General features: G+C 38.9%; 1 protein-coding gene across 1 annotated transcript in view; it reads left to right on the plus strand.

Moving 5' to 3' along the window:
• The window catches only part of ARHGAP18 (Rho GTPase activating protein 18), a 69042-nt gene extending 44190 nt beyond the window's left edge, over positions 1 to 24852 (plus strand). The window contains exons 7-15 of the mRNA XM_068396931.1: positions 2108 to 2199; positions 4869 to 4946; positions 7715 to 7874; positions 10462 to 10544; positions 11764 to 11970; positions 12781 to 12927; positions 18390 to 18514; positions 19728 to 19789; positions 22488 to 24852. Coding sequence (XP_068253032.1) covers positions 2108 to 2199; positions 4869 to 4946; positions 7715 to 7874; positions 10462 to 10544; positions 11764 to 11970; positions 12781 to 12927; positions 18390 to 18514; positions 19728 to 19789; positions 22488 to 22579 — 1046 coding nt within the window. The 3' untranslated portion in view covers positions 22580 to 24852. The remainder of the gene's footprint in view (positions 1 to 2107; positions 2200 to 4868; positions 4947 to 7714; positions 7875 to 10461; positions 10545 to 11763; positions 11971 to 12780; positions 12928 to 18389; positions 18515 to 19727; positions 19790 to 22487) is intronic.
• The last annotated feature ends 2499 nt before the right edge of the window (positions 24853 to 27351 follow it).

Consider the following 27351-nt stretch of genomic DNA (forward strand, 5'->3'; position numbering starts at 1 on the left):
CAGGTTTTATGCTGAATGGCACCATATTAAGTGGAAGACTTGGGCTGTTGCAGAGGTTGTCGAGACAGCTGCAACATGTCATTTTGCTCTGCAAGATATTGGAGCATATGTACAATCACAGTGCTTTTCTTGGGAACAAAGGATACATGGAAACCAATTTCAAGAGGCTAGAAGTTCTCAGTGCTTTGTTTGTTTTCTGTATTTCTGGCTTCTGATAATGCTTTACAAGAGCTTGAAATCTGTTACCAGTTAATCACAAGCCTGCTTTGGCCAAAACGCGGATGTCAAGGGTCAGCGAATGTGACAGTGCAATAGCTCACTTTAAATAATTGAAAGCAACAGAGAGGGTTGAGAGATATACAGCAAGGTACAATAGATTCTTCAGAATATGCTCTTCACTTTACAGTAGTAGAAAATAACTTTTTAAATGCAAAAGGCATACACAGAAACATCTATGAGATCTTGATCCCGTAAATGCATTTTCTTCTTGCAGAAGTGCTTGTGCTTTCACTAATAAACAGAGACAAAACTCTTCCATCTCTTGTATTTTGGGTCTTAGTTTTAATTTATGCTTCTTACCAAATTTACTGTTAATTGAATTTCACTCATAGCATTATTATCTGAATGACAGGCAGTCACGAAAAACACTGAATTAATTAAAAACTTTTTTTAAAGTTAAAAAAGATGGGCTAGACTCATGGAAATGTGTAGGAAATAGACAATGACATGTCACCCTTTCTGCCAAACAAATCTGCTTTTGCCATGTAATGCCTTCAGTACCGTGTTGCTCACCTCTTCACTCCTGAAGTGTTGTTTGGCCAATTGATTCATACAATTGTGGATCTATTGGCTGTTCCCCTTCGCGCTTGAGTACGTAAAGATGATGAAAACGTAATTCTTCTGCGGAATGCTGTGCTGTGCCCAGCCCTGCCTTTCTATTGACCTCCTACAGTTTGTTTCCCCAGCTTCAGCTCAGTAGAAACTTTTATTATTGACAAAATCTTCAAGATGATAAAACTGTGGGGTATGGCTATTGACTGTATGTACAAGCCCCTACATATTTTGTAGGTAGATTTTTTATGCTGATAGAGATACAAGAACTCCCTGATTTAGCACTGAAACTGATGTTTCTTTGACATATATCACATTCCCTCAAGGGCTGACATCTTTTTAGTAATTACAGCAGTTCTGTGCTCAATATTGGCATAGCATCATACCAAGCAGGAGTTTTTAGCTCCATGTAGTGTTACATGCTGTTTCAGAAAAATTGCACGTACAGCATATATCAGTACTTCTGACAGAGAAGTTCTATGTCAGCAAATTTTGTGTTAGTTGTTACTAGTATAGCTCTCTTAATGGTCATTCACTTCTATTCAACTGGGCCATAAAGACATGGGAGTCCCATTTACTTGAAGACTAAGGCTAGCTTTGCATCAGGGCTAGATTAATGGAGATTAGATTCCATTTGCCTTAGCACTATTGTAAAGGCTATTTTCTAACCAAGACTTAACTGTACTTTTGCTTTTATTTAAAGAAAAAAAAGCAAAACACCTTTAGCGAGATGGTGATCTTGCTATCCTGCCAGTGTTGTATAATGCAAAAGCACAAGGGTTGAAAAGCTCTTCTTTCAAAACCCTCATAGAGAGAAGTGTTCAGAGTAACTCTGGGTGATAATTACATCTGTTACATTTTAGTAGCCAAATTTCTGGATATTTTACTCATGCTATTTGCATCTTAACTGTAATAACTTGCATTCAGTGATGAAGATCTGCATTGCAGGGTCATCATCACACCCATTCTGCAAACCAGAACCATGCAGATGGTTCATTTATGCAGTCTGCTTCACTGTACTGCAGAATATGTGGATGGCGATTGGAAGGCAAGACAGAAGACTCCTGATATATGGTTGAAGGAAGAGATGAATGAATCCTTTTAGCCAGAATGCTTTGTGTAATTGATGAAGACATTCAAACACTTTGAACAAAAGGTCAATAGCTCTGAATGTATTGAATAGGCTTATCACTTTAGAAATGTGGTTTTATGCCATTATCACATGTACTGGAATAGATGTGGATAATATCTCAATTTCTTTTGCTTTATTCTTCAGACTCTGGCTTGTTTGGTGTCCCACTGTCAGTTTTACTGGAACAGGATCAGAAGAAGGTGCCAGGAACCAAGATCCCACTGGTTTTTCAAAAGGTAAATAGGCATGAACGAGTCAACTTTTTACATACCTGCAAATGACAAACAAATAATGTTTTGTCCTGGATTTATTTGCTCCCTGTAGCACAGTTTTCAGTATATTACTTTAATCTGTCAAAGTTATTGTAACTTTTATCTGCAGCTTTATTTATTAATTCAGTAAATCTGATACTTTGCTTTATATCAGACGTATTTTGAGTTAAAGGAATAAAGTTAGTTTTTTGTTATAACTGGTCTCCATGATTTAGGCAAGTTTACTAATAAGCCTGTGAAAACTGACAGTCAGTGTAAGAACGCACTGCAGCCAAATTCCATTTCATAAAGGAGATGTAACTGCCATCATCAGTAGGGCAACCCCTTATTTTTTTTAGAGCAAATACTTGAAATTCCATAGTAATTCCCAATCACTGGCCCACACGCTGAACCTACCTTTCTAGGAAGTGGTTTTCTCCTTTCAGAAGTGATTTGGGCCACAAGGCAGGTGGCTAGGGGTGGGAATCAGGCTGGATAATTACCTGTGGTGGTGGCAGCAGCCCTTTTCCAGAATATTTGTTGGTTTAGTAAATGGGAGGATGCTTTGGCCCATATCATGTCATGGTAATGGGGAAGATAACGGGAAAGATGATGGACACCCAGGATTTACTGCCTATGCATAAAAGCTCTCGTTGCATGAGAAAGGAGAGACCACAGTGTGTGGACCTGTCCTAACACTGACAGAAACTCAGTGCTGTGTCATCACCGTTTCAGTAGGTTTGGGGACCTACTTTTTAAGTTATTTTTCGAGAAACAGAAAACTCAAAGTAGTTTTGCATCACTCTCTCAAAACTATTGCTGCATCATTCATGCCAGAAATTACTTCCCCATGATCATAAAAATACATTTCTGGGAAAGATGCTATCTAGAAAAAAAGAAATCAGTGACAAAAAGTGATCAATCACTGTGCTATCCTAGCAACATAGTAAGCAGAGTTCTTCAGGAAGAAAATTCTACATAAACATTTCTAGCTTATAAATGTGATTTGTTTTTCAAGGTGCAGAGGTCATTTGGAATACCGTTTTTCTTTAAATGAGAATATGAAAATAAAAAGTTTCCCATTTCTTCTGCCTGTTCTCTACAGCATGTGCTTTCCAAGAATAGGGGATTTATATAAAGTCCAAGAAAGGACATTTTTGTGCATACTGCTTTTTTAAATATACCACCTTGGTTATCACTGAAATGAAACAAACCAAGCTAATAGGAAGGCTGCTTAGTTAAAAAAAAACTTTTAATAAAGAATACACCTAGTTTTTATTTCATTGAGGAATTACAGTTAAAAATAATGACACAATAATGACACAAAGCTTAGGGGTTTTCTGACTGGAAAATCTGAGGGTAATACCTATCCATGTATCTCCACCAGTAATTCTGGTCTCTGTCCTGCTAATGAAGCCATGCAAAGCAGCCCTGATAGAGATGAAGAGGGGACTTCCCTTAGGCAGGAGGCTGGTGGTGGCCAGTGGACACCTGTTGCTGCTTGCCAAGGGGGCACTTGTGAGTAAGAGTGTGCGAAGGAGTCGTGGCCGCTGTCAGTGCCACCAGACCTTGGCTCCCCTGGATGTGGTGATGGTGGCAAATCACACAACATGCACACAGCGTCTTTGTGTCCGACAGATGAGAGTGGCAGCCACTGCTCTGGTGTAAGCTGAGTACAATGAGAGTTGGATGCAGCCAGCTGGCACTTTTTTTTTTTTAACCAAGGAAAATATACCAGGGTGACACCTTTAGTGCTGTTTTCTAACTTTGTGGCTTTTTCTGTCGGATCTTTTTTATGGCATTTATCAATTACATAAATCCAGTGGTAGGTAAACCCCCTTTAATTTCTGTAACTGGAGAAAACACAACTGTGTTGCATAATTTTTCTTACTCAAGATCTGGCACAGGAAGGTATGTAACAAAGGCACTGCCCTAGTTAAACATTGTGAGAACCATTTGTGCTAAAATGATGTCATCAGCTTTTGACTTTTACAAATTTCTTTTGAATACTCTTAGATCCATCCTTCACTGAATACTTCTAGGAATATCTTTTAGAGAAACAGAATTTATGTTATGTGTTTTAAGTACTTTTACAGAATTTCTACTAATTTATCTAAGCCACGTGTAGGATTGCAAACTGTTGAGTTTGTTAGGAGAATGCCAGGTTTTTCAAAACTGAAGCTTCCTTAAAGCCTAAAAGTACTTAGGTATTCTCTGGTGAAGTTGTAAAGAAGAGTATTTGTAAGAAAGTTAATACTGTATCTCTAACGTTACCTTAATTATTTTGCTTCAGAGGCATTTTAACAGGGGTAGTAATTGGGATTTATTTTTGAAGGAGTAATTTTGGAAAAAACCTGTTTCAATCTCCAAAGGAGGTCTAAAAAAATGCAGTTTCCTTTTTTAATATAATAGACAAACTCTTCTTTAATAGTGCTTATAAAACAGGTAAGAGCCATATTAAAAGCTTTTTTCTACATCTACAACTGTAATCCATTTGTAAACTGTGTTTGTGTGTCTACTTGCTACATATGTGCATGCACAAATGCATGCGTACACACACAGATACATACATAAAGGCTCCAGTATATCAGAACTATCTACCAGTAATTTTTAATTGGCATCTTCATTCATGCAATTTGCTTTGTGTTTGACAGCTGATCACCCAGATAGAAGAGTCAACTCTGGAAACAGAAGGACTTCTTAGAATACCAGGAGTTGCAACAAGAGTAAAGGTAAAACATTGCACAGATTCTCAACATCCCCAAAAACTTACCTGTGCTTGCTAATACTATTTTGTTGTGGAAATATATCTTAATATCAGGTTGCTATGAAAATTTTCAAAAACAGATAGCAAAATCTCTTTACAAAGAAAAGTGAGTTATATTAACCAAGAAGCTGATGATTTCATCCAGGGTAGTTTTGGGGAGGAGACAGGAGTTCGAGTTTGAAGGAGAGTCAAGGCTACGTTTCAAATTCAGTTGTGCCAAAATCTCATTAATTCTTGGCACAAGCTTTCCAGCCTTTTGCTTTTTTTCCTGAACCAGTTCAATCATCTGAACAGTTCATACATAGTCTGTCTACCCCAGGAGGAAGCTTTTCTCTGGCATTGTGTGCCTATTTTAATAGCTAGACTAAACCTGTGTTACTGGGCAAGGCAGCCAGCACGCACTGAAGAACCTCTCGCATTTATTTTTATGAACAGCAATATAACTACTCAGCTCACTAAGCGCAATCTTGTTAGGCACATCCGTACTCACTGACACTTTGCAGAGTGAGTGCTAATTACATGCAGACTCTTCCCCAGTATTTGCCTTAATGCAGGAAACTAAATACACAGTATGATTCATGCCAAGAGTCAATGTGTTAAAAAGATGGTCTGAACTGGCCTTAAATTCTAAAGAGAAAGGACCATTTAAGTGGATTCAGCTGTCTGAAGACATCTGCCAGCCTCTGTTGTGTAGAACTCAGTCCAGCAGCTGGTTCACTAGAAACAACTGAAAGAAGGGAATATTACGGTTTTTTTTACTGTTTTCTTCCATTCCTTATTTTCCACTTTTCATCATTTCTGCATACTGGAATGATTTCTGAGTGATTTTGTTTATCCGTTTGTTCTTTGATGTTATCAGTTTAATACGATTTCACAGGCAGGGGATCATTCACTATTTGACTTTCATTAGTTTTTTCCCTGTTTATTTACAGGAGCTGCTTCTTTGAATTAAGCAATTGTTTTGTTAGCAAAGATGTTAAGTTCCTTTACTTATTCAAATGGCAAACTTTATAGAAAAACAAAGAATTTAGCATACTAAAGGACTGATGTTTTCTCTTAAACTTTTTTCTGCTATAGAAAAATAAAATATTTTCCTCCTTACGTAGTTTTATAGACAGGCACAGATAATCTCAAGAAAAAATATTTTACTATCTTATTCTATAGATTTTAGAGTTATTAAAAAATTGCATTGCATTGCATATCTATAATACCTCAGAATTAAATACATTTACTTTAAAATCAAAGCATTGGTCCACTGGGATGCATAGTTAACATTTCTGCTCTTGCCTCTCGGATAAAGCAATTAATTTTATCTAGTTTAATACTGCCTTTGCCACAGTGATTTGGTCTGAATGTGGATGGATGAGCTGATGAAACTCAGAGGGAGAATTGTCATCTTTATTTCTAAAGCTTGCTCTTGTTGGTGAGCAGGAAATCACACACACTTGACTTTAGACATCTGAGTTAGGATCTTGGCACCTTTGAACTCCCTACGTGATCAGTGGAGACAGAAGATCTGTCTGGAGGGCAGTTGAGAACATCCAACTTTTATGTCAACCTAAGGGTCCACATTTTCTTTGGGAATAGATCCATTTTCCATTTGGACAAATTTAAATTTAATGAGAACAGTATCTTAAAAATGTATCTAGTATCCTCTCTTCAGTGTGCCCTTCTTGTCCAGATAAATAATTAAGGCCATATTTTTCCATAGCACTTTCCCTCACTTCGTCTCCCATGCTTTACAAAACAAGCCATTTTCTGTCTGAAGGAACTGAGGCAAGAAGAAGGGAGGGACTTGTGAGAGCTGCCTCAGGGCCACTGGCCCTATACTGAGGCCACTTCCCACGCTGCCAGACTGGGAAATAAATTAAATGGGGGCAAGGCCGGGACTGATGCTTAACGGGAGAGTAAGAAGGACTCAGTCTTTGCAGCATGTTCCCATTCGTACATCTCTGGAAGCCCAGTAATAGCACTGCCATGGGAACAGGGCAGGTATATGGTAATGTCTGCTACCAACAGTATCCCACCCTTTCCCAACCCCAGAGTTATGAGGTATCACTGAGGTTTTCAGTGCTGTTTATTCTGCTGCATAACCTCATGTTCTGCAGTACAGTCCCCTTCCATAGAGGGCATGTTTGACATCCAGTGCTAGGCAAAGTTGTATGTGCCCAGCAGCATGGAGCTCCCTGTAGACAGCAAGACATCCAGCTATCCAGTCACACGAATCTTTTCCCTGTTTTTTTAAAAGAGAACCAAGCCTCACCTTAGTGTATGTTTTGATAGGAAACTGTGTGTCAACGCAAATAATTGCCATATTTGTTTATGAAAATGGCCATGCATGTATTACAGCAACACCCTCTGGTAGCAGTTTCAGAATTGCTATGTATATCAGCCACATCTTAACATTTTGGGGGAGGGGAAGTCATAACCCTTATGTGAATGAATATGATATCTGGTTCTTACAGTATATTCCATATGGCCCTGAGGCAGGCCTGTGAGATTTCTTCCTATATGGTCCTTGGCCATCTCCTGCCTATTACTATGTGTTTGCTTTCAGTGCTTCTGATCCCCAGTTTATCTTTTTGTAGCAAAACATACAGCTAGAGTTAAGTGATATTTCAAATGTCCCCCTTTTCCCGCCTCTCAAAGTATGGAAAGTATTGCCACGTGTATAATGCATGAATTCCAGCAGTTAAGTGTTTTTTGGTGCTCTCTGTATCTACTGCCTTTCAGAATCTTTGCCAAGAACTGGAAACAAAATTTTATGAAGGGACTTTCAACTGGGAAAATGTAAAGCAACATGATGCAGCAAGTCTTTTAAAACTCTTCATACGTGAACTGCCTCAGCCACTCCTCACTGTAGAATATCTCAAAGCTTTCCAAGATGTACAGAGTGAGTAGTGTCCTTTCTGTCTCAGTCGTGAAAAATTGATACCAGTGCAGAGAAGTGCCTCTTTGCCGTAGCAGTATTTTTGCTAATAATATGTGAAACTGAATAACAAATGGAATAACAATAATATGACTTCTCCTGAGAAAAGACTGGGCATATTTTTTGCTAATGTACATATAACGTTTTCATGGAACATCTATTTTAATAGTTCACATATAAAATGAAAGCACACTGCCACTTTCTGGTAAGATGTTTCTCATAGTCGTTAGGAGGTATAAATGGGTTGTAAGGAAATTGTGTATGATGGTATCAGTTTATAAGCAATATTTGCTTCAAAAGAAAACAACAGGAAATATATAATAGTTCTGCAGAAAATCTAACGCATGGTAATTTATACTGTTTAGGGTATTTTATCCATTTACAACAGGAAAACTTATAGCAGAATAGTCAGAACTGCTGATCATCCCTGGTCCCTTGAGATCAGCAAGTTCCTGTGAAAATGTCCTCCTTGCCAACTGGTCACCAAGACAGCAAACATACCAGCTGTAATTGAAAAAGAGCAGCTTGGTAATAATGAATCAGGAGTGAGAACCCGCGTACATTAACTTCCCAGCCAACACAGGAGTGCAAGTTTCAGAAAAATCTATTCCCCTTGTTGGCAGGCAGAGTGATGGCTCATTTCTAAGGGACACATTCAGGGAATTCCTATGGACAGGCAAGCAGACAAATATTCTTAAAAACTGTGGACTGTGTCAGTCTCCGGGTTGTAAGCTGCCTTTCAAGGCCATTAAGTTGGTGGGAGTAGGGGGCTGGTGTTTAGGCCTGCTACATGGTGGTGTTGATTTTGCAGTACTGAGCAGCAAGTTGAAGCTGGCCAGAATGCTTTCAAATGATGCTGGCAGCAAACAGCTCCTCAAGGTTGTTCCACTTACCGGATACTGATTGGAGCCAGAAGGGTTTCTGCTGGCCGCTCCTGAGCTGTCTGAAGGCTTATGTGGTTTTACTTACCCAGAAAATACTCAGACGCCAGGATCCAAAACAGTTTCTACATTGAGCCAAAGGATTTGATGCAAAACAGACATAGTACTTCATAGCCTCCCATTGTTTAAATTGTCTGCCCCTCTTGTTGGTTACATGTAATAAGATTAGGTGTTAGAGAAAAAGGGCCATCTTTGTGACAGTAATCAGTCTTTTTCATGATACTGTGACTGAGTAGTGTGGTTAGAATTAAATATTCAAACAACTTAATTTAAACAATTTAATTTGTTAATTTAAGTAATTCAAACAACTAAAATTCAATTGTTACTTAGGTGAACAGACAGAAAACCTTGATTTAAGTAATGAATTGTAATTGTTTTGCAATTGTCTTTTTGCTTACGTTCCTAGGAAAAGGTTGATTCTCATTGCTTTTTAAGCATTGTGACATGGTGTTTTGGAACTAAATTTAAGCCTTACTTTTAATGTATGTCTTCCTAGAGCAAGTAGATACACTGTTATCACTACTTGCATGTTTTAAATGGCTATATAATTTGTAACTCATTTATTTGTATCCTTCATTTTTATTATGGTAGAGAGTAGTCAGCAGTCAGCAAGGGTTTTTTTTAATTTCACTGATGAACTCTTTTTTTTTTTTTTTTTGCGGTATCTCCCAACCTGATTTGGATGAAATGTATTTGAAATAGCAGTTCAGTTGGAATCCCAGCAGGATGCACTAGAACAGCCCTGTTGAATTTTGAAATAGTATGATAAAACTATGTCAAGTGCAGGTACCTTCTTCTTCACTTGTGTTACGTATGGCCTGAGTCATTAGGAATCTGCTGAGAAGACTTGCCAGAGCATGTCCTCTGAAGCATGACAGGAGGAAGTTTATGACAAGTGACAAATGCGAGAGAGTTGGAGCTTTCTGCTGCTCAACACTGCCAGAACGTAGGAGCTCTTCCAGGAGGTGGAGAGGTGTAGGGGTGCACTCGTCCCACATCTTGGGTGAATGACGCACCACTGAGCAATTGGGTAAAGGCAGAACCAACGTCACTTTTCTTTAATTACAGCTTGCTACATTTGGTACGGTACTCACTGCTGTAGATGTGTTAAGCTTCTCTGCTCTTGGCTTTATCCGCGCTGGTTTGCCATTGCAGCTGCTGCTGCTTATGTTGTTGGAGACCTGCCTTATTCAGCAACACGTGGTATTCATTCTGTGTGGGTGACTTGGGAGACCATGCAACTGTTAAGGCAATCGGAGAAACTGTGAAAGCAGTTTTGAATATAGCCTTTCATATGTTGGGGCACAGGCTCAAAAAGGGAGGAACCATTAGCTGACTATTTCTTCTTGTAACATTGCAAAATAAAGAATCACAAGGCATCTAGAAAATATTGCCAGAAGACTTCTGAGTCACACAGCAACTCAATCCTAAAAGAACATTTGGAAATGAGTATCAGAAAACAAGGATCTGCCAGTCCTTTGTCATACTATGACAATTAGCCATGTGTATGCATTCAGCATTTTGCAAGAGGTTTCCACTTTGAAGTTGTGCTTTTTGAAGAGGACAAATGACAGTTTTAAAATACTGAGGTTCATATGCTTCACTGGCAGATCTTCCAATGAAGAAACAGCAACTGCAAGCTTTGAATCTTTTGGTTCTCCTTCTACCTGAAGTGAACAGAGACACTCTGAAGGTTAGAATTGCTAATACTTTTTTCCTGCACAAATATTTTGTGTGTTTCTGTGAATCCACTGTAATGAATGCTGTTGTCTTTTAACATTTTTTTTCAGTTCAAAGTTAATGCTGAAACTAGTGATTCTTTCTTTTTTCATATTTCACAGAACTTCAGGGGAAAAAAAAAACCTTAAGACCCTAATTCCTCCCAAATGACTTTTAAGAATGCGACTTGAAATTTTTCCAGGAGATTGCAATAATAATCTCCCAGTGAGCGACCTTTTCTCTTACAAGTTTTGTTCCTTTTTTTGCAGCAGCAGTCATTATTTCCAATGCAAAATATAAACAGTGTTAGAATACTATGGACGAGAGTTTGCTTTTCTGAAATGGGTTTAGCTCTTCATTTTTATTCTTCACTTTTCTTTGTGCTGTTTGTTTCTACTCTCAATTAGCTTGAAATTTACACTTCCTATTGGTATTTGCAGCACATTACATGGAGTTTTCCAATTTGGGCTCGACCTTTTGTAGCAAAGCTATTCATCTTTTTCAGAATATGCTTACTATTAAAATTGCTACAATCAAAAATGAATTTGCAGGATTTGTGTAGGATACAGAACATCTTCTATTACAGGCAAAAAAATCCTATTAGGTCTTATTGTTTAAACATGACTTTCTTTTTGAGTTTATTTACTGTGTGGAAGCAGTCAGGAGGGCTCCTGAGCTGAGTTACAAATATCTGGAACTGAATTAATTGAAGATTGTCAGTTTCTAACTGGCTACCTGTCATTCACAATGCATGGTTTACTCACGAATTGCTTACCTTACAGAACTAGCCACTCCATGTTTCCATAACCATGACAGCTGGCACTATTGTGTTCACTTTCAATTTAAGAAAAGCCAACAGTACTGTTTTCAAAATCATCTGTGGGTTGCTACTTATGCACCTATGTAACTAGGGTTTTGAAAAAAATCTTACTGTGCAGGGTTTCAAAGTCACTTGAATGCTTTTGAAAATGTTATCCACAAAAATAACAAGAATTACTTACTTCATTACTTAAAGAAAACAAAACTTGCATTATAGTCCTGTGAACAAACATATCCACACTTTGTATTATTGATTGCTTTTAATGCGGTTTTATTAAGAATGAAGAGCTTTTTTCCGAAAATATGTAACATCATGTTTCACTCGTAAGTTTTTCATGTGCAGAGTTGAGCTGTAAGTTCTGCTGTTATTTCAGGTACTGCTTGAATTCCTCCAAAGGGTAATTGATCATCGAGACAAAAATAAAATGACGTTAAAGAATGTTGCAATGGTGATGGCCCCAAACCTTTTCACGTTTCATGGGTTTGGCTCAAAGAGTATTGAACAAAGCGAGTTTGTTATGGCAGCTGGAACAGCAAATGTCATGCGCTCTATGATTCAGTACCAAAAACTTCTCTGGACAGTAAGTGTATTCTTAAGGGGCAGGGGGAAATTATAAATTGCACAAACAAGGCATCTGAACAAAGAAGTAATATGAACTTATTTCCATGATTTAGAGAAAGATCAGCCCCATCCAGCTGGGTTCTTGCTCGTAGGTAACTCTTATGGGAGCGAAACAGAATCATTGCATCTTATAGTAGAGTTAAGCTCTGGCGGTCAGAGTTTTAATGTTGTACGTACCATATGTGAACTCAAAAATAAGTCCTTGGGGATCTTTGTATTTGGCCTATCAGTATGCATTGTTGTGAGGAATTTATTGTTTTCTGCTTAGAGATACTAGCAGGAAACATGGTGTTTTAGTCTGTTTCCCTTTGGGCCAAACTTTGTATTATATAAAACACATTTTGATAAAACATGAAGTTGTGTCATGGTCTTGAGCAAAGCTCTAACTTAGACAGACTGGAAAAGTTTGGGCTTTGTTGTCCATCAGCAACTTCAAACAATTTTGACCTTTTCTGCACGTGAGGAAATGTTATTATCACTGTTGTACAAACTAAGTGTTGAGTGAGTTTTTTTGGCTGAGGAAAGTAAAAACACTGCATGATTTCACCTCTCTTCCCCCGAGAATTTACTGAATGGAATATAACGTCACAAATTGAGTGGTTTTTAAATTGTTTTTACAGCTTTGTATTATTTGAATCTTTCATTATTACTGGAAATAATACTATTTTTTGAGTTCTACCTGACAATTTGTCAATTTACAAAGTTTTGATAAGTTAGTTACTTCAGGAAATTATGTAGATATTCATACTTACTATCTATATTCATCTAGATTCCTAAGTTTATTGTTAACCAAGTGAGAAAACAAAACACTGAAAGCCAGAAGAAGGAGAAAAAGGACAAAGCTGTGAAGAAACTTCTGAAAAAGATGGCATATGACCGAGAAAAGCATGAGAAACAGGAGAAGACCACGAATGACGTAAGGAAACATACATCTGAAATACTTTATTAATAGGACTATTATCTCTAGTGAAAAAGTGGATATAGCAGAGGGGATATGTACATTCATTTAACTGAGAATTTCCATAGATAGCAAGTTAATATGGGTTTTGTAGTTTATGGGTTACCAGCATAACACATGTAGAGGGTTGAGCTGTTTGGTTTTTTTCCCTGATTTTTCAAAATATTTCTGTTCTGAAAAAATCACCATTCTATTCTGATATCCCACAGGTTGTTTCAGTTTGGGCATCTGAAACAAAAGTAAATTAGGTCTGTATCTGTAGCGGGAGAAAGTGTTGTGACAACACTCAGTATTACTGTACCCACATTTAGATGCGTTGCTACCCAATGGAAGTCACAGCAGATCATGTGTTTGTTTAAAAAATAAATATCTAGATTTCACTATTTGATATTTAATGGTGTTTGGAAACAAAGCTAGCATTTAATCCTTCTTCATCCTACAGGAGTTCCCAAACCACTGAACTCTTTGCCTCAGTGAATCTTTAACTATTCTTTGTAAAGTGGAGCATGCTAGAGCATGCACAACCTGCCCACCCCAAGAAACCCCAAAGGATGAAGCAAATGTAAAAAAACTGATAAACTGCTTCTTATGCAGCTGTTGTCCAAGTGTCTACTCCCAACTTACCCCTGTGCATGTCATCTACAGTTCAGTATCTCTCCATTAGGTAATTGACTTCTTCCAGACCCATCAGTGATGTCAAGGCTTAAGTTTCAGTGTAACACTCTTCACACATTCTTTACAATGAAAAAAAAAATCTTGTGGTGTTATAGTGTTAATTTTTCCTGTCCTTTAGAAATATTTTAATTTAAATGTTCCCACTGACATTGAAACTTTTCAAAAATATATCTCATGTACCTTGAAATTGCTTTATTATTTACTATTTCAATGAAGTTAGTAATAACAATTTTTTGAAGCTCATTAGCCTATACACGCCTATAATGCATTTAAAATACATGAGTCCAAAATAATTCCATTATTTTAAATACATAAACAGGTAGTACCAAATATGTTTATCCTGATAACATAATGAATACATACCAGATTTAGGTGGTATGAAAATACCACCTCGTGGTTGAAGTCGTGTTGAAGATTCTGGTGAATTAGAGACATCTTGTGGTAGCTTGTAAAAATGCACTGGTCTGAATGGTCTGCTTTTATTGAGTATGTGTATGGCAAACTGTTACAAAAAAGGGTTGTCATATTCTAATAAAGGCATTTTTTTAAGATAATAAGCCAAAAAATAGAATATCTCTTAATGTCCAAACACATCTCTTAATGTCCAAAATTAATTAATATCCTAGGCGTCACTTTGCCTTACTTTCATATCTATCTATATGAAAGAATCTGTACACAGAATGAGGACTTATATACAATTTAAAAATAGAGCTAATTAAACACTGACATTTGTTTTACGCTGTCTAATAAGAAAAGAATTCTTTGAATACAATTCAGTTGGGTTATGATGAGATGACACTTAATGCTGCCATCCCCTGTTCAACATAGAAATAACAGCAAATACACTGAAACAGGCAAATGCTGTTGCAACTTCAGGTATTGGATTTTTTTTTGTAATTCAGTGCTGTTGGTCTTTTAGAGTAAAATACGCCTTTTAATCCACTGGGGAGTTAGACCTGAAGTCTCAAGTAATACATTCTTACTCAAATGTAAATGTAAAGTCACTATTCAATAATTTTCTTTAAGCCCTAGAATTCTGTGGGGATTTTCTTCAAAATTAAACGATACAACTTTTCACAAACCCTTCATGCTGATTTGAAGCATTCAGTAATTTGGGTGCCTGAGAACATATTAAAGTCATATTCACAAACTGATAAGGCTTCATCTTGAATGACAATTTTATACATTTTTCCAAGGAAAAAAATGTCTCATTCTTTTAGGAAAATTTGTTGTGGGGTTTCTTTTTCCAATTTTCAATTTATAGTGCCTTAATTTGAAATTGAGGTGATTTTCCTGTGGAGTTCCTGAACTGCATTTCACTATTAGATGGCAAGCGAGGCACCCAGACTTGTGGTCGATCCCCACTCCAGGGAAAACTGTTTGAAACTTTTGAGAGCTAATTATCTTGTGTGCAACTGAATAAAAACTAAGTAAAAGTTGCTCTTTTCTACCACATGCTGTGGCACTCCACGTGATTAAACGTGGATGGACAGAGCTTGAGTCATTTCCATACTCTCCAGAAATACCTCAGTATCTGCATTCATAATGACAGTCAGCTCATTTGAATAAAATTTCATCTTCTCTCTGATGAGGCCTCTCTATCAATCACACATCTCCTTTTAAGGCAGAGGTAAAATAGCATTTACTGCAAACTTTGGGCAGGATACCTGTACCGTGTTGAGAGTGGTTAATATTAGATGGGTCGTGAGGGTCAATTGCTTTTTGGGATACCTATGCATACCTATGGCCCCAAGTCAGTTTAGGGATTAAGTCTTTATGTTGCTGTTGGGGTGCATAATGCTCTCGCCAGGTAAAGAAAGATGCCCTCAGGACTGGAAATTTACCTGCTAGCATTAGCCATATTTCTACCATCTGTCATTGTATTCCTCTATATGTTACAGTTGTTCCAAAAAAAGGAGCAGTCATGCTAGCAGCACAGCTCAATGCTACTGGGCTTATCTAACACAGGGCAGAATAACCATTGTATACCACAGCCGTTCTGTTTGCATAACCTGTTTGAATTTTCACAGTATAGTGTTACTGACTCTTGCTGAATTTGTTAGCCACTGCAGTGCCAGACTATTTGCTAAAAAAATTGCTACCTGCTAAATAATTTATTTATATAGTTTTACAGTTGTTTTTCCCAAACTAGGTGCAACACTTTGCAGTTCAAGGAGAACAACTTCATCACATTTCTTTCAGACTTTGTCTCCCCTGCAGCAGGATCCTTTTGAATTCCAGCTTTTTTTCTTCATAATGCTCGTGCCCCATTGCTGCTTGGTATCATTCACACATTTAATAAGTATATATTATATGCTGTCATCTGAGTTGTTTGTGAAAATACTGCATAGTCACTTCGTTCCTCTCTTCATCTAGCCTGATGAATATTTAAGTGTGTCATGCAAAATGAAACAGGAGAACCTGGAAGAGACCTACCCCAGATCCTATAGCCAAGCAGCTGCGGTCCTTTTGTGATACATAGATTCAAGTCCCTCTGAAAAGAAAGGGTTTGAAGGAAGATGAATACCTCACAGGTGACTGCTGTGCCTGCTACAGAGTAAATGTTGTAGGCCACCGTATTTTCCATCAACTAAGAATGTATCTGTCTTCAGGTTTTTAAAGTACAAAAGTGTGCAAGTACCTAACTCAGCCAGACATTTCAGTGTTTACAACCTCTCCTGTGAGGAAGGAGATGGGACTTGCAAGCTAAATAGTATAGGTTACCCACTCTTCAGCGTATTGTCAATTACCTTATAGGCACTTGGCTTGTGTGTTGTGATGTGGAGCTCTAACTTGGATGTTTTGAACTGTGCTGTGCAGAGAACAGGTCCTTCTTTGACTCTGCTCCTAGATGTTTTATGGCCACGTTTTCTTTCCCACCAGCTTGCACAGTGAATGGGCTCGGTATCTGTTCTCTCTACAGTTGGGCGCCATGAACATACTGTGCAGCTGAGCATGAGTTCTTCTGTAAATGCAAGTGGTGAAAGTGGCAAAATGCATTCATTAGCTGAGCTAATAATGATTCTGTCTGAATAAACAAAGTAATTATTCTGTTTGATATGTGACTGTAATGTTACAGCTCTGTGGACATTTGTTGTTCATTCTCCCATATACTCAAAGTAGGCAGGTTTTTAAATCATTTGTCATATGCCTGCTGTATTAAAATCAGCTTGATTAAAGTCAACTGAGACAAAATGATACAGAATTGTATACAAAAATGAAAACCAATTGGAATTTACCAGGCTGAATTTGATGAAAGACCAGTTAGGGACATGTGTAAATAACCATTTCATCCTTAAAGTTTCCTTTCCTTCTGCCAGGATCCCAACAGTCTGGAAAAGAGGCAAAAGATTTTTAAGCAGGAGTTAACTTCCTAGCAGAAGGCTACAGCCATTGTTTCCATAGGCAGAGGCCTTAAAGAACAGATTTGACAAATTGAGGGATAAATGTAGGGAGTTGCTCTTTTGAGATCCATTGCAACCTCATGAATCTTTGATTCCACAATTACTAAAAAGCAAATTCTCAGTTTGGTGATTCTTGATGCTTTAGACATAAATAGTTATTATGTCTAGTATTTTTAAATCAATAAATAATAAGACTGGATATAGAAGGATTGTTTGGTTAAAATTGCTTGTCATAGCTCATCACTTGTATAGTAATGAATCTTTAGCTTTCTCAGGAAGCTGTGCTTCTGATTCTGCTCACATTTATACTTGTTCTATATTCATTTAACTTCGATGGTTTCAGAGAAGCTATTCTAGATTCACAGGTGCCCAGATTTGTTCATTGATTATGGAAGAAGAAATGTTCAGCCTTACAATTGTAGTAAATAGAGGGCGGGGGGGGAAGAAGAGAATGAACTGTTGTAATCAACCTTGACTACTGCGACTCTTACATTTCTTTTCCTATCAAAATGAGTACATTTGGGTAAATGGTAATGTAATACGAATAGAAAAATTACCTCAAGATTTCCAGGAACAGAAATTAGGACCTTACTCACAAATAAATTATGCCTTTTGTAACTTCAAATGTCATGTACTGCAAGTTGAAGAGAAAAACTGTCCTTTGGAGCCCTCCTTCTCTGTAACTAATATGATTGATATTCATCATCAAGGATCTTTGGGTTGAAATAAAATACAAATCCATTATGTAGTCAGACCTGCAGGCTGACTAGCTGGATATATTCTGGAGAATGAAAAATAGGGAGAAAAAGCTGCAGTAGTGAATATCTGTTTTAAAAGGAAATGGTATTTGAAAAGAGGAATCACTTAAAGTAGACTGACCTGTGAATACTTAGTGATTTCTTTTTTTGGCTTGAAATTCAGATTAAATGAAACTGGAAAAGTTTCATCTGGAAGTTTTAGCGAGGGGCTGGTGCAGGGGGGTTGCCTGGCTTTCATGCCTGCAGCAAGCCTTTTCCATATCCATCTCCTATGCTTCTTATTGTACCAAAGTGTGTGCTTAATATAGCAGTAATGGTTATTGTTATTCTTAACATCTTTGAAAAATAATTAAACACTACTGTTCTTTTGTTCTATAGTTCTTCCTGCTGTTAAAAAGAGATTTGAAGGTCTGGTGTAATTTTCTGAATTACTGTGTAGTTACTGTATCTCTTCAGTGAAGTGTAGTAGATAGTAGTTAAGTACAGAGCACTGTACTAAGTTACTTACTCCATACTGTATTTTGAGAAGCTCATCAAAGCCAGCTGCTGGCAGCTTTGTTCCAACACCGTTATTGCTTTGCAGGCTGATGTTCCTCAGGGAGTGATACGGGTGCAAGCGCCTCATCTTTCGAAAGTTTCCATGGCAATACAGCTGACAGAAGAACTGAAAGCTGGTGATATAGTAGCCAGGTTTCTCAGCCAGAAAAGGTACAAACACGTTTTTGTTTTGTTATCATTTTGGGAGAAGTGGCTTTTCATATATTATAGCAAGAAAAATGTTTTAAGATACTTTAATTCCAGGTGAGTTCATGAACTTTTGGGCCAAATTTAGCCATTAGAATACATGCTTGAGGAATTAACTTAATGCTGCTAATGTCATTAAAGCTCATGAAGCCTTCAGGAATACATGAGTGCTGTTAGTAAAAAATTAACTGCTGTTTAATCTGATGGGTCAGGAATACTTTTGTAACTTTCTGGTGAGAGGACAGAAGGGAACTCCAAGAAAATAAGTCTAGGAGACAAAGGAATGAGGATAAGAGAAAGAAAATATTTTGTAAAAATTGCATTGATATATAGCAACAGTATAGGTATTGAGATATAAATGTGTGCAAATGTCATGCACGTGCAGTGATTTGAAAGGAAAAGTACATTTGAGGCATTCAAATCCATTTAGAAAGGGAGAAATTTCAATCAAACTTTTACATCTATTTTTTATATATATGAGCAAAGTAAGAAATCAGAATAGACTTAGCAAAAAAAATATTTAACACGTGTTTGCGTCATATATAACTATTCATGCTAAAGCAATGGCATGGTGCACTGATTAAGAAGCTGCTTTTTCCTAAGTGCTGTTTTTAGAGGTTTACACTTGACAGAAAGTTGTTTTCTGGCTGTGCCTTAGCATATATTATTACAATTAAGCAGTGAGAATAATAGAATCCCTTTGTAATATGGGGACTTTATTCTTCCGCTGTCTGTTTTTCACTTCTTTTAGTTGCAGCAAAATTAAAACCAGCAAGAATGTGGTTTCTCGCACCCAACCATAAGACTTTTTCAGAAATATGAAGTGTTTGAGGGGAATACTAATTTTTGCAGCAGCAGTGAAAGAAAAATCAGAGGGTAAATATAAGGCTACTTGCTAATAACAATGGAATTCTTTTCTAAACCCCACAGTTTCTTCCTATCTCTCTTATTTCACCTTCTCCATGGTGTATTGCTCACTTGCAGGACTATTCATTTGCACTAGCCTGCAAGGGTATTCTTGTTCACTTACTGTATCAGTAAATGAGTATAAACATGAAAGGTTTATGACAGGTACACTGCTGATCTTAATTAGCATAATTTCTCACGGACACATCTAAGTGGCTAGTGTACAAGCTCTTTTGCAATATAGTTATTCATTGTGTTTTGTTCCTGACAGTGGAAATGTCCAAACATTCAAGAAAGAAGAGATCTTTCTTTATGAAATAGGAGGAAATATTGGTAAGAATGGCTTCTGAACAACTTCTTTTGCTAGAATAGGATTTCTTGCCACATTATCCATGGGCTTCACTGTGGTTGCATTTTTGTTCATGTCCCTAGTTCTCCCTCACACTAAGGCAGACAGTTATCCTTGGGGAGAAGGAAGCAGAGATGTTGGTGTGATCATCATATTAGTATTATCTTATCTCTCCCAGAGGAAGACGGCAGCTGTTAACAGGTGTTCTTGATATGTATGTACAGTGAAGAAGTACAGAAAGGTTTGATAGGAAGGTGCTTGAAGGTCGTCTTATTCATCTCTCTCTATTGAAGCATAATAAGTGAACTTCCAGTCCTTCATGCTCTGTATTTGAACATTGCTTGCAAGTTCCTTTGGGGATAAAAAGGCTCAACCAGAAAGATGACCTAGTGATAAAATTTTCCAACGGTTAGTCTTTCCTTCGCTGTGTCTTCCCGACCATCTTGATTGAAGCAAATAGCAGATCTGCAAGATTAACGCCAAAGGATAATTTTGAACAAAGTTCTGAAATTTCTTCAATGAATGCAAAAGTATTTTTGCATTGGGAATCAGTTTCTAATCACAGTATTTTTCATATGCTCAGCAAAAAAAAAAAAAAAAAAGAGAACTAGAAAACAGTATTGGATTGGACTTACATTTACTTTTTTTCTTATTAACCATGACCTGTTAAACATCATTTGAAGTTATAAAATTCCATGAATACCCAGTAATTCTGTACTCTTCAAGTTTAAATCCTGTCTGAAAATTGCTACTTCAAGCATTTTGTCTTTTTTACCTAATGACTATTTTGAATCAATTATTTTTTTTGTGTATGTCTAAACCAAAAGACTTGAAATGAATTAAAAATAACACTTTCCTATGTTCCCTCAACAGATACGTTTTAGTGATTTTACTAAGCCTGATGGCAAAAAAGAAGTTACTAAAATAGCTGGATGCCTGATTAATGTATTGTACGTTCTCTTGCATATCCGATATGAACATACATTTACTATGCCTGTTAAAGCAGGTTGTGATCCCAGATGTAAGACTTTTTTAAAAGAGAGGAGTATCTTGTTTATTGTACAGAGATGTAATCATTGTAGGAAGAGGTTTTTGTAACAGAATTCCAGCAAAACTGGAACAACCTACTAACACTTTAAGCATGTGACAGAAATTGTATGTCTCAGAGAAAATACATGGCTAGTTGCAGATTTGTTTTGCTTTGTCATGAAAAAGGATAGAAAGCTTAGATGTTTCCTCCATCTGAATGCTTTACTTCCAGACAACTTCAGCTTTAATCAGCCCTTACAAATACTAGTCCTTATTAATACAGTCAATTGAGATAAGAGAAACTCCCTGAATTTAACCTGCTGTACAGGTTTAAGTAAACCAGCTGCCCCACTCTTTGCCGTTCGCGTTCTGCCCAATGTGACCAACTTATGCAGAGGGAGCCCAAAAGGGAGGAGACTCGACAGGCTCGTGATACACTCATATGCTTACACTTATGCTCGTAATTGTAACATGCGCAATGCTGCGATCCTGTCGCCTAGCAGATGGAGCTGCTGAAGTCTCCAGACGTTTTTTGAGTACTCAGTACACTATAGGCCTTCAGGGCACTGAATGGGACTTCTGCCGTTGCTTCATGACCGGGGCTGGATACGGACATGGCAAACCACTGTCCCTGTGCTCTCACTGCGTGAACATGCTGCGCTCTGTGTGGGAGAGGGGCTAGTTCAGCAGCATGGGCAGTACAGGCCATGTAGGGTTGGGATAAAAATCCTGGAGGGAAGGACAGGCTGCCACCTGGCAAGGATAGAGGATGGAGAGGGAGCAGATGGAAACTGAGCCTGGTTGAGCAGGGAGTCTTACTTTCTTGCCTGCTCTGCCCGGGGAGTCCAAAGAGCTGGCAGACAAACCCAGCTGCAGCGTCACACCTCTGCTCACCTCCTGCTTCAGGAGCACATGTGCTTGAAACATCTGGCTGGCACACGAGCCATCTACCCCAACCACTTGCACGGTGGAGTAGGAGAAGGGCTGTGATGTAGAGCTGCAAATGCATGAGATAATGCTTTGCCTGTGAGGGAATGGGAAGAGTACACAGATCTTGATGGATCAGCATATGCTATTTTCATCATAACTACTAGACATAAATTAATTGCTTGTAACACACCAAGAACACTGTACTACTTTTGCCTCCTAGGACAGTAACTATTACAAGTGCTACGCAGAACTGCCGACCAAGAGGAGCAGGATAGGGAGTAATGCTTTCTTAGCAAGTACAAACCTTGCTCAAACTTTCCATTTAAGAAGGGGAAAATAACCTGAAATTTTAATAGGCTTCTATGCAAATGTGAACCTAGTGTTTGAATTTAACCACGAGAGGACCAGGGCATTGCTCCTTTTTTTCCTAAACCTTTGCAGAGAGGAGCTCCCATGTGCATGGTCTGTGTGAAGAATCTGACCTAGAATGTGCCACAAAGGTGGCACAGCCCCTACTCTTCTTCCTTCTTCCTCTGTTCCCTTCCTCCCCAAGACAGATGGGAAGCATAAGAACACTTCTAGGTTTTAGCTGCATTGTCTTTTGTTTAATATCACAGAGAGGGCTTGAAAACCTAAATGGAATAAAACAGTGACAGGAACTTTGAAAATTGTTTCCTTTCTTTTTTGGTACTGATGTAACCACCTATCTCTTCTGTTTTCTAGGAGAACGCTGCCTTGATGATGATACCTACATGAAGGACCTATACCAGCTCAACCCAAATGCTGAGTGGGTTATAAAATCTAAGCAGAGCTAAGCTCACAACTAGTGGCAAAAGAACAACCTGTGGACTTACTTTCGAAGGCTGAATGTTTCAAAGGGATAGCGTGTACTTTCAGCATTCAACTGTGTTATAGATATTAATAGAACCTTAACCACTTAAAAAAAAAGTTATGGAAACCCAACAGTGATTATCAGTAAATTTTCAGTTTTACTCACAGCAAAATTTTGGAGATAGCACAGTTTTCCCACTCATATTTGAAATAAGACTAAGTACCTTAAATATTTTAATGGCACTAATCTACCTCCCATCTGGTAGGTCTTCTTTCAGAAGAATTTATTTTTCAAACAGATGTTTAACCTCTTTTATATTAGAGATCTACAGTCTGTTTGTGTAAAATTGTGTGTTCATATAGGTCTTTACAGTGCTAGTACACTGGAGAACCAAATCCTGATCAGCACTTCGAAATGGTACAGTATTAAAAATACCTAAAACCAGTCATATGAATTTCCCAAGTAAGTGTGAAATTCACAGGAAAAAAAACTGCAATGCAATGTATTTTGTCTTTAGAAGTCCTAATTTTGTTCACTTTCTAGGTAAAGTTTGATGAAAACTACTTCAAAACAACTGTGAAAATGCTTTCTATGCAGCTTTTTTGCTAGATTTTAAATATTTTTTATTCTTATGCCAGTTGATTGTATTCTTGAGATGATTTAAAAAAAAAAAAAAAAGAAAAAAGAAAGGACCATGTGACAAGGTGAGTCATTTTTAAAGCTCACCACTTTTGGCAGTGTCCCTTCTGGAATGTTGTCATGCACTAGAAAGACCTTTAGGTTTTTCAGCAATGATATGCAGCCGTGTTACATACACTGGTTTCATTTTTTTTGGATATCCGATAAATTGCATTTTGTGAACTGCCAAAACCGGCCAATTACTAGGACAATAAAAACTTTCAGGAAGAATAAAATAACTGTGGAGGGAAACTGTAGTCTAAATTTCATAGGTAGCAAACCACTAAACCTTTCACTCAATGTCAGTGTAAAGGTCTACTGTGGAGTTCACATAGGCTTTTCAGATATTATCTACCATCAGCTTTATATCTGGCCTATCCTCGACGAAGCTAGAAATCAAGTTCATATTTCCCTTACGCTGATAGATGCTGTCTGATCCAGTTAAAAAATTAATAGTCCAACAGTGAACTACAGCAAATCCTTCTCTTTGCAGGGAAGGACTGAAAGCTCCCTGTCGAATTCACTGATAATGAATTAGAGACTGATGTGGCTTGCTGCAGCACAAAATGCTGGGGACTGTAGCTCCAGAGCCCCAGTCCCACAACAATGCTTTGAGCTCACTAGCTTGTGTACCACTTCACAATTTGTAAACTAGCTCAGCCATGCTTAAGTGCTCACAACTGCGTGCTGAATACCTGAGGTAACTACTGTGAAATTATATCCTTGGAATGAAATATTTTCTTTCAGTGCACACACAGAATTATATTGACCTCATAGGAATATTCTACGTACAATCAAGGACTGAATTACATTTTTTTACATGATCAAAACTGATGAACGGAATAAAGGGCCTTTCTGCTGAGCTTTGGATACAGGCCCTGACTGTGTTGTTCCCAAAGTAACCACTGGAACTCTCAATTTTATATATAAGCAGTGAAACAGAACTGTGAAAGGTCATAGAAAAATTAGACATCTACTGATTAGTTATCCACAGCATATGAACAATTTTGGGGGCATCAGTATTTATTGTTTTTTGAAGTCATGTGGAAAGGAAGCACTGAAGGATTCTCAAAAGCAGGATGAATAACATAGGAAATTGTTCTAATGTGACTGTCGTGCCCTCAAAGCTCCACCTAGTTGGGTACCCCTCCATGGTACAGCACTGTGCCACTGTGGGCGAACCCTGTAAGACAAATCACTTTTGTCAATAGAACAAACCACACTCCCTGTTCTTTAAATGTAAGGAGTAGAGTAGAAAACCAGTACAATGCTTAGGTAAATATTTATGAATCTCAAGTAATAAATATAAGAGGGTTTTTTTGTCATGTAATACAAAAGTGATGTGTGTTTTCATAATACATTATAGTTCTGTAAAAGATTTCTCGTTACTGGAACTCTAGATGTTATTTTAATCGGGAGCAAAGTGCAGATGATAGGAACAGCTGTACAGCTTCACTATAAAATTACAAGCGCCCTGTGGCTATGATCTCTTAAATAACTTTGTTTATGGTTTAGTGCCATTATCTTTTTTAATTTAAAAAGCTCTTTTATAATTAAACGTTGTTTTTTCTGACTTCTTTTCTCATTTGAATTCTTAGTTTGTATGTAAAACGTACACAATTGACACTAAGCGGTAGATTTTTGAGTTTCACACTTTATATCTTTGTAGGTAATTTGTAGTTTTGTGTATGAAAAGAGATGTTGCTAAGTTAGAAAGAGTCTTGCAACTTCTTGTAGTCTTGAAGCTACAAGGCTTCAAGCTGAAGTAGAAAGGCTTAGGAGCATTCGGGAGGCTGAAATGGAGATAGACTGGTGGAGCCAGTCTCTGCCTTCCCTGCAACAAAAATGGGAGCACCTGCCGGAGAGCTCCCAGGATCGAGGGACCCCTGTACTCTGCCCCTCTCAGGTGGAAAACAATAACTTAGAGGAGAGGAGTGAGTGGAGGCAAGTCTATGGCCGTGGCAAAAGGCGAGTGCCCTCCTTGCCTACTTTGCCTCCACAGGTGCCTCTGAGCAATAGATATGAAGCCCTAGTGGAATACAGCCGGTCCAACGGGGATGTGGTGGAGAGGCAACCTATATCAGAGGTCCCACCACAGTCAGAAAAACCTGACAGGAGTATAGCTACCTCCTCCACAGGGAAGGAGAAGAGTTTTAGTGGTTGGAGACTCCTTCCTAAAGGGATCTGAGGGCCCAATATGCAGAGCTGACCCCCATCACAGGGAGGTCTGCAGCCTGCCTGGAGCCCGAATCAGGGATATCACCAGGCAACTCCCCAACCTGGTGAAGGCCACAGACTACTACCCCCTGCTGATCTTCCAGACAGGTGGGGAAGAAGCTGCATCCCGTAGTCTGAGGGGGATGAAGAAAGACTACAAGGCCCTAGGACGGTTGGTGAAAGAGTCTGGGGCACAAGTTGTTTTCTCCTCCCTCCTTCCATTTTCAGGTGATGACGTGGGATGGAATAGTAGGATTCTCTCTATTAATGCCTGGCTACGAGACTGCTGCTACAGGCAGGGCTTTGGGTTCTTTGATAATGGCTGGTTTTATAAGACACCAGGCGTGACGGTAATACATGGGAAAGGTTTATGTCGTAGGGGCAAAAGGGTTCTGGGACAGGAATTAGCAGGGCTCATTCGGAGAGCTTTAAACTAGATTCGAAGGGGGATGGGGTAGTAGCTGGTCTTGCACCACTGGGGCAACGCTCTAGTGTTGAGGTAGACCAGGAGGCCTCCCGTCCCCCTGGGGTGAAATCAGTGTGCTCAGCTCGCTCCCTGAAATGCCTGTACACCAATGCACGCAGCATGGGGAATAAACAGGAGGAGTTAGAAATCCGTGTTCGGTCGGGGGGCTATGATTTAGTGGCAATCACAGAGACTTGGTGGGACGCCTCGCATGACTGGAATGTGGTCATGGATGGCTATGTCTTGTTCAGGAAAGACAGGCCGCTAAGGAGAGGTGGTGGAGTTGCTCTTTATGTGAGTGAGCAGCTAGAATGTATTGAGTTCTGTCCAGAGGCGGATCAGGAGCGAGTTGAGAGTTTGTGGGTGCGAATTAAGGGGCAGGCTGGCAGGGGTGATACTGTTGTGGGTGTCTATTAGAGGCCACTGGATCAGGATGAGGAGGGTGATGAGGCCTTCTACAGGCAGCTGAGAGCAGTCTCGCAATTACAGGGCCTGGTTGTCATGGGGGATTTCAACTACCCTGATATTTGCTGGGAGGCCTACTCAGCCAGCCATCCTCAGTCCAGGAGGTTCCTCCAGTGCATTGATGATAACTTTCTGATGCAAATGGTGGATGAGCCAACTAGGAGAGGAACGCTGCCGGATCTTATCCTCACTAACAAGGAGGGTCTGGTTGAAGAGGTGAAGGTTGAGGGCAGCCTTGGTTGTAGTGACCATGAGATGGTAGAGTTCAGGATCTCATGTGGCAGGAACAGAATAGCTAGCAGAATCACAACCCTGGACTTCAGGAGGGCCAACTTTGGCCTTTTCAAGCAATTGCTAGGGGAAATCCCATGGGACAGGGTACTAGAAGGTAAGGGGGCCCAAGATAGTTGGTTAGCATTCAAGGACTGCTTCTTCCGAGCTCAAGATCAGAGCATCCCAGCAGGTAGGAAGTCAAGGAAGGGTACCAGGAGACCTGCATGGTTGAACAGGGAACTGCTGGGCAAACTCAAGTGGAAGAAGAGGGTGTACAGATCATGGAAGGAGGGGCTGGCCACTTGGGAGGAATATAAGTCTGTTGTCAGAGGATGTAGGGAGGCAACTAGGAAAGCTAAGGCCTCCTTGGAATTAAACCTTGCAAGAGAGGTCAAGGACAACAGAAAGGGCTTCTTCAAATACATTGCAGGTAAAAGCAACACTAGAGGCAATGTAGGCCCACTGGTGAATGAGGTGGGGGCCCTGGAGACAGAGGATAAAAAGAAGGCGGAGTTACTGAATGCCTTCTTTGCCTCTGTCTATACTGCTGGAGGCTGTCCTGAGGAGCCCCGGACCCCTGCGGCCCCAGAAGAAGTCAGGATAGAGGAGGAATCTGTCTTGGTAGATGAGGGCTGGGTCAGGGACCAATTAAGCAA

This window comes from Nyctibius grandis, chromosome 1 (genome assembly GCF_013368605.1).
Source record: "Nyctibius grandis isolate bNycGra1 chromosome 1, bNycGra1.pri, whole genome shotgun sequence".
NCBI lineage: Eukaryota > Metazoa > Chordata > Aves > Nyctibiiformes > Nyctibiidae > Nyctibius > Nyctibius grandis.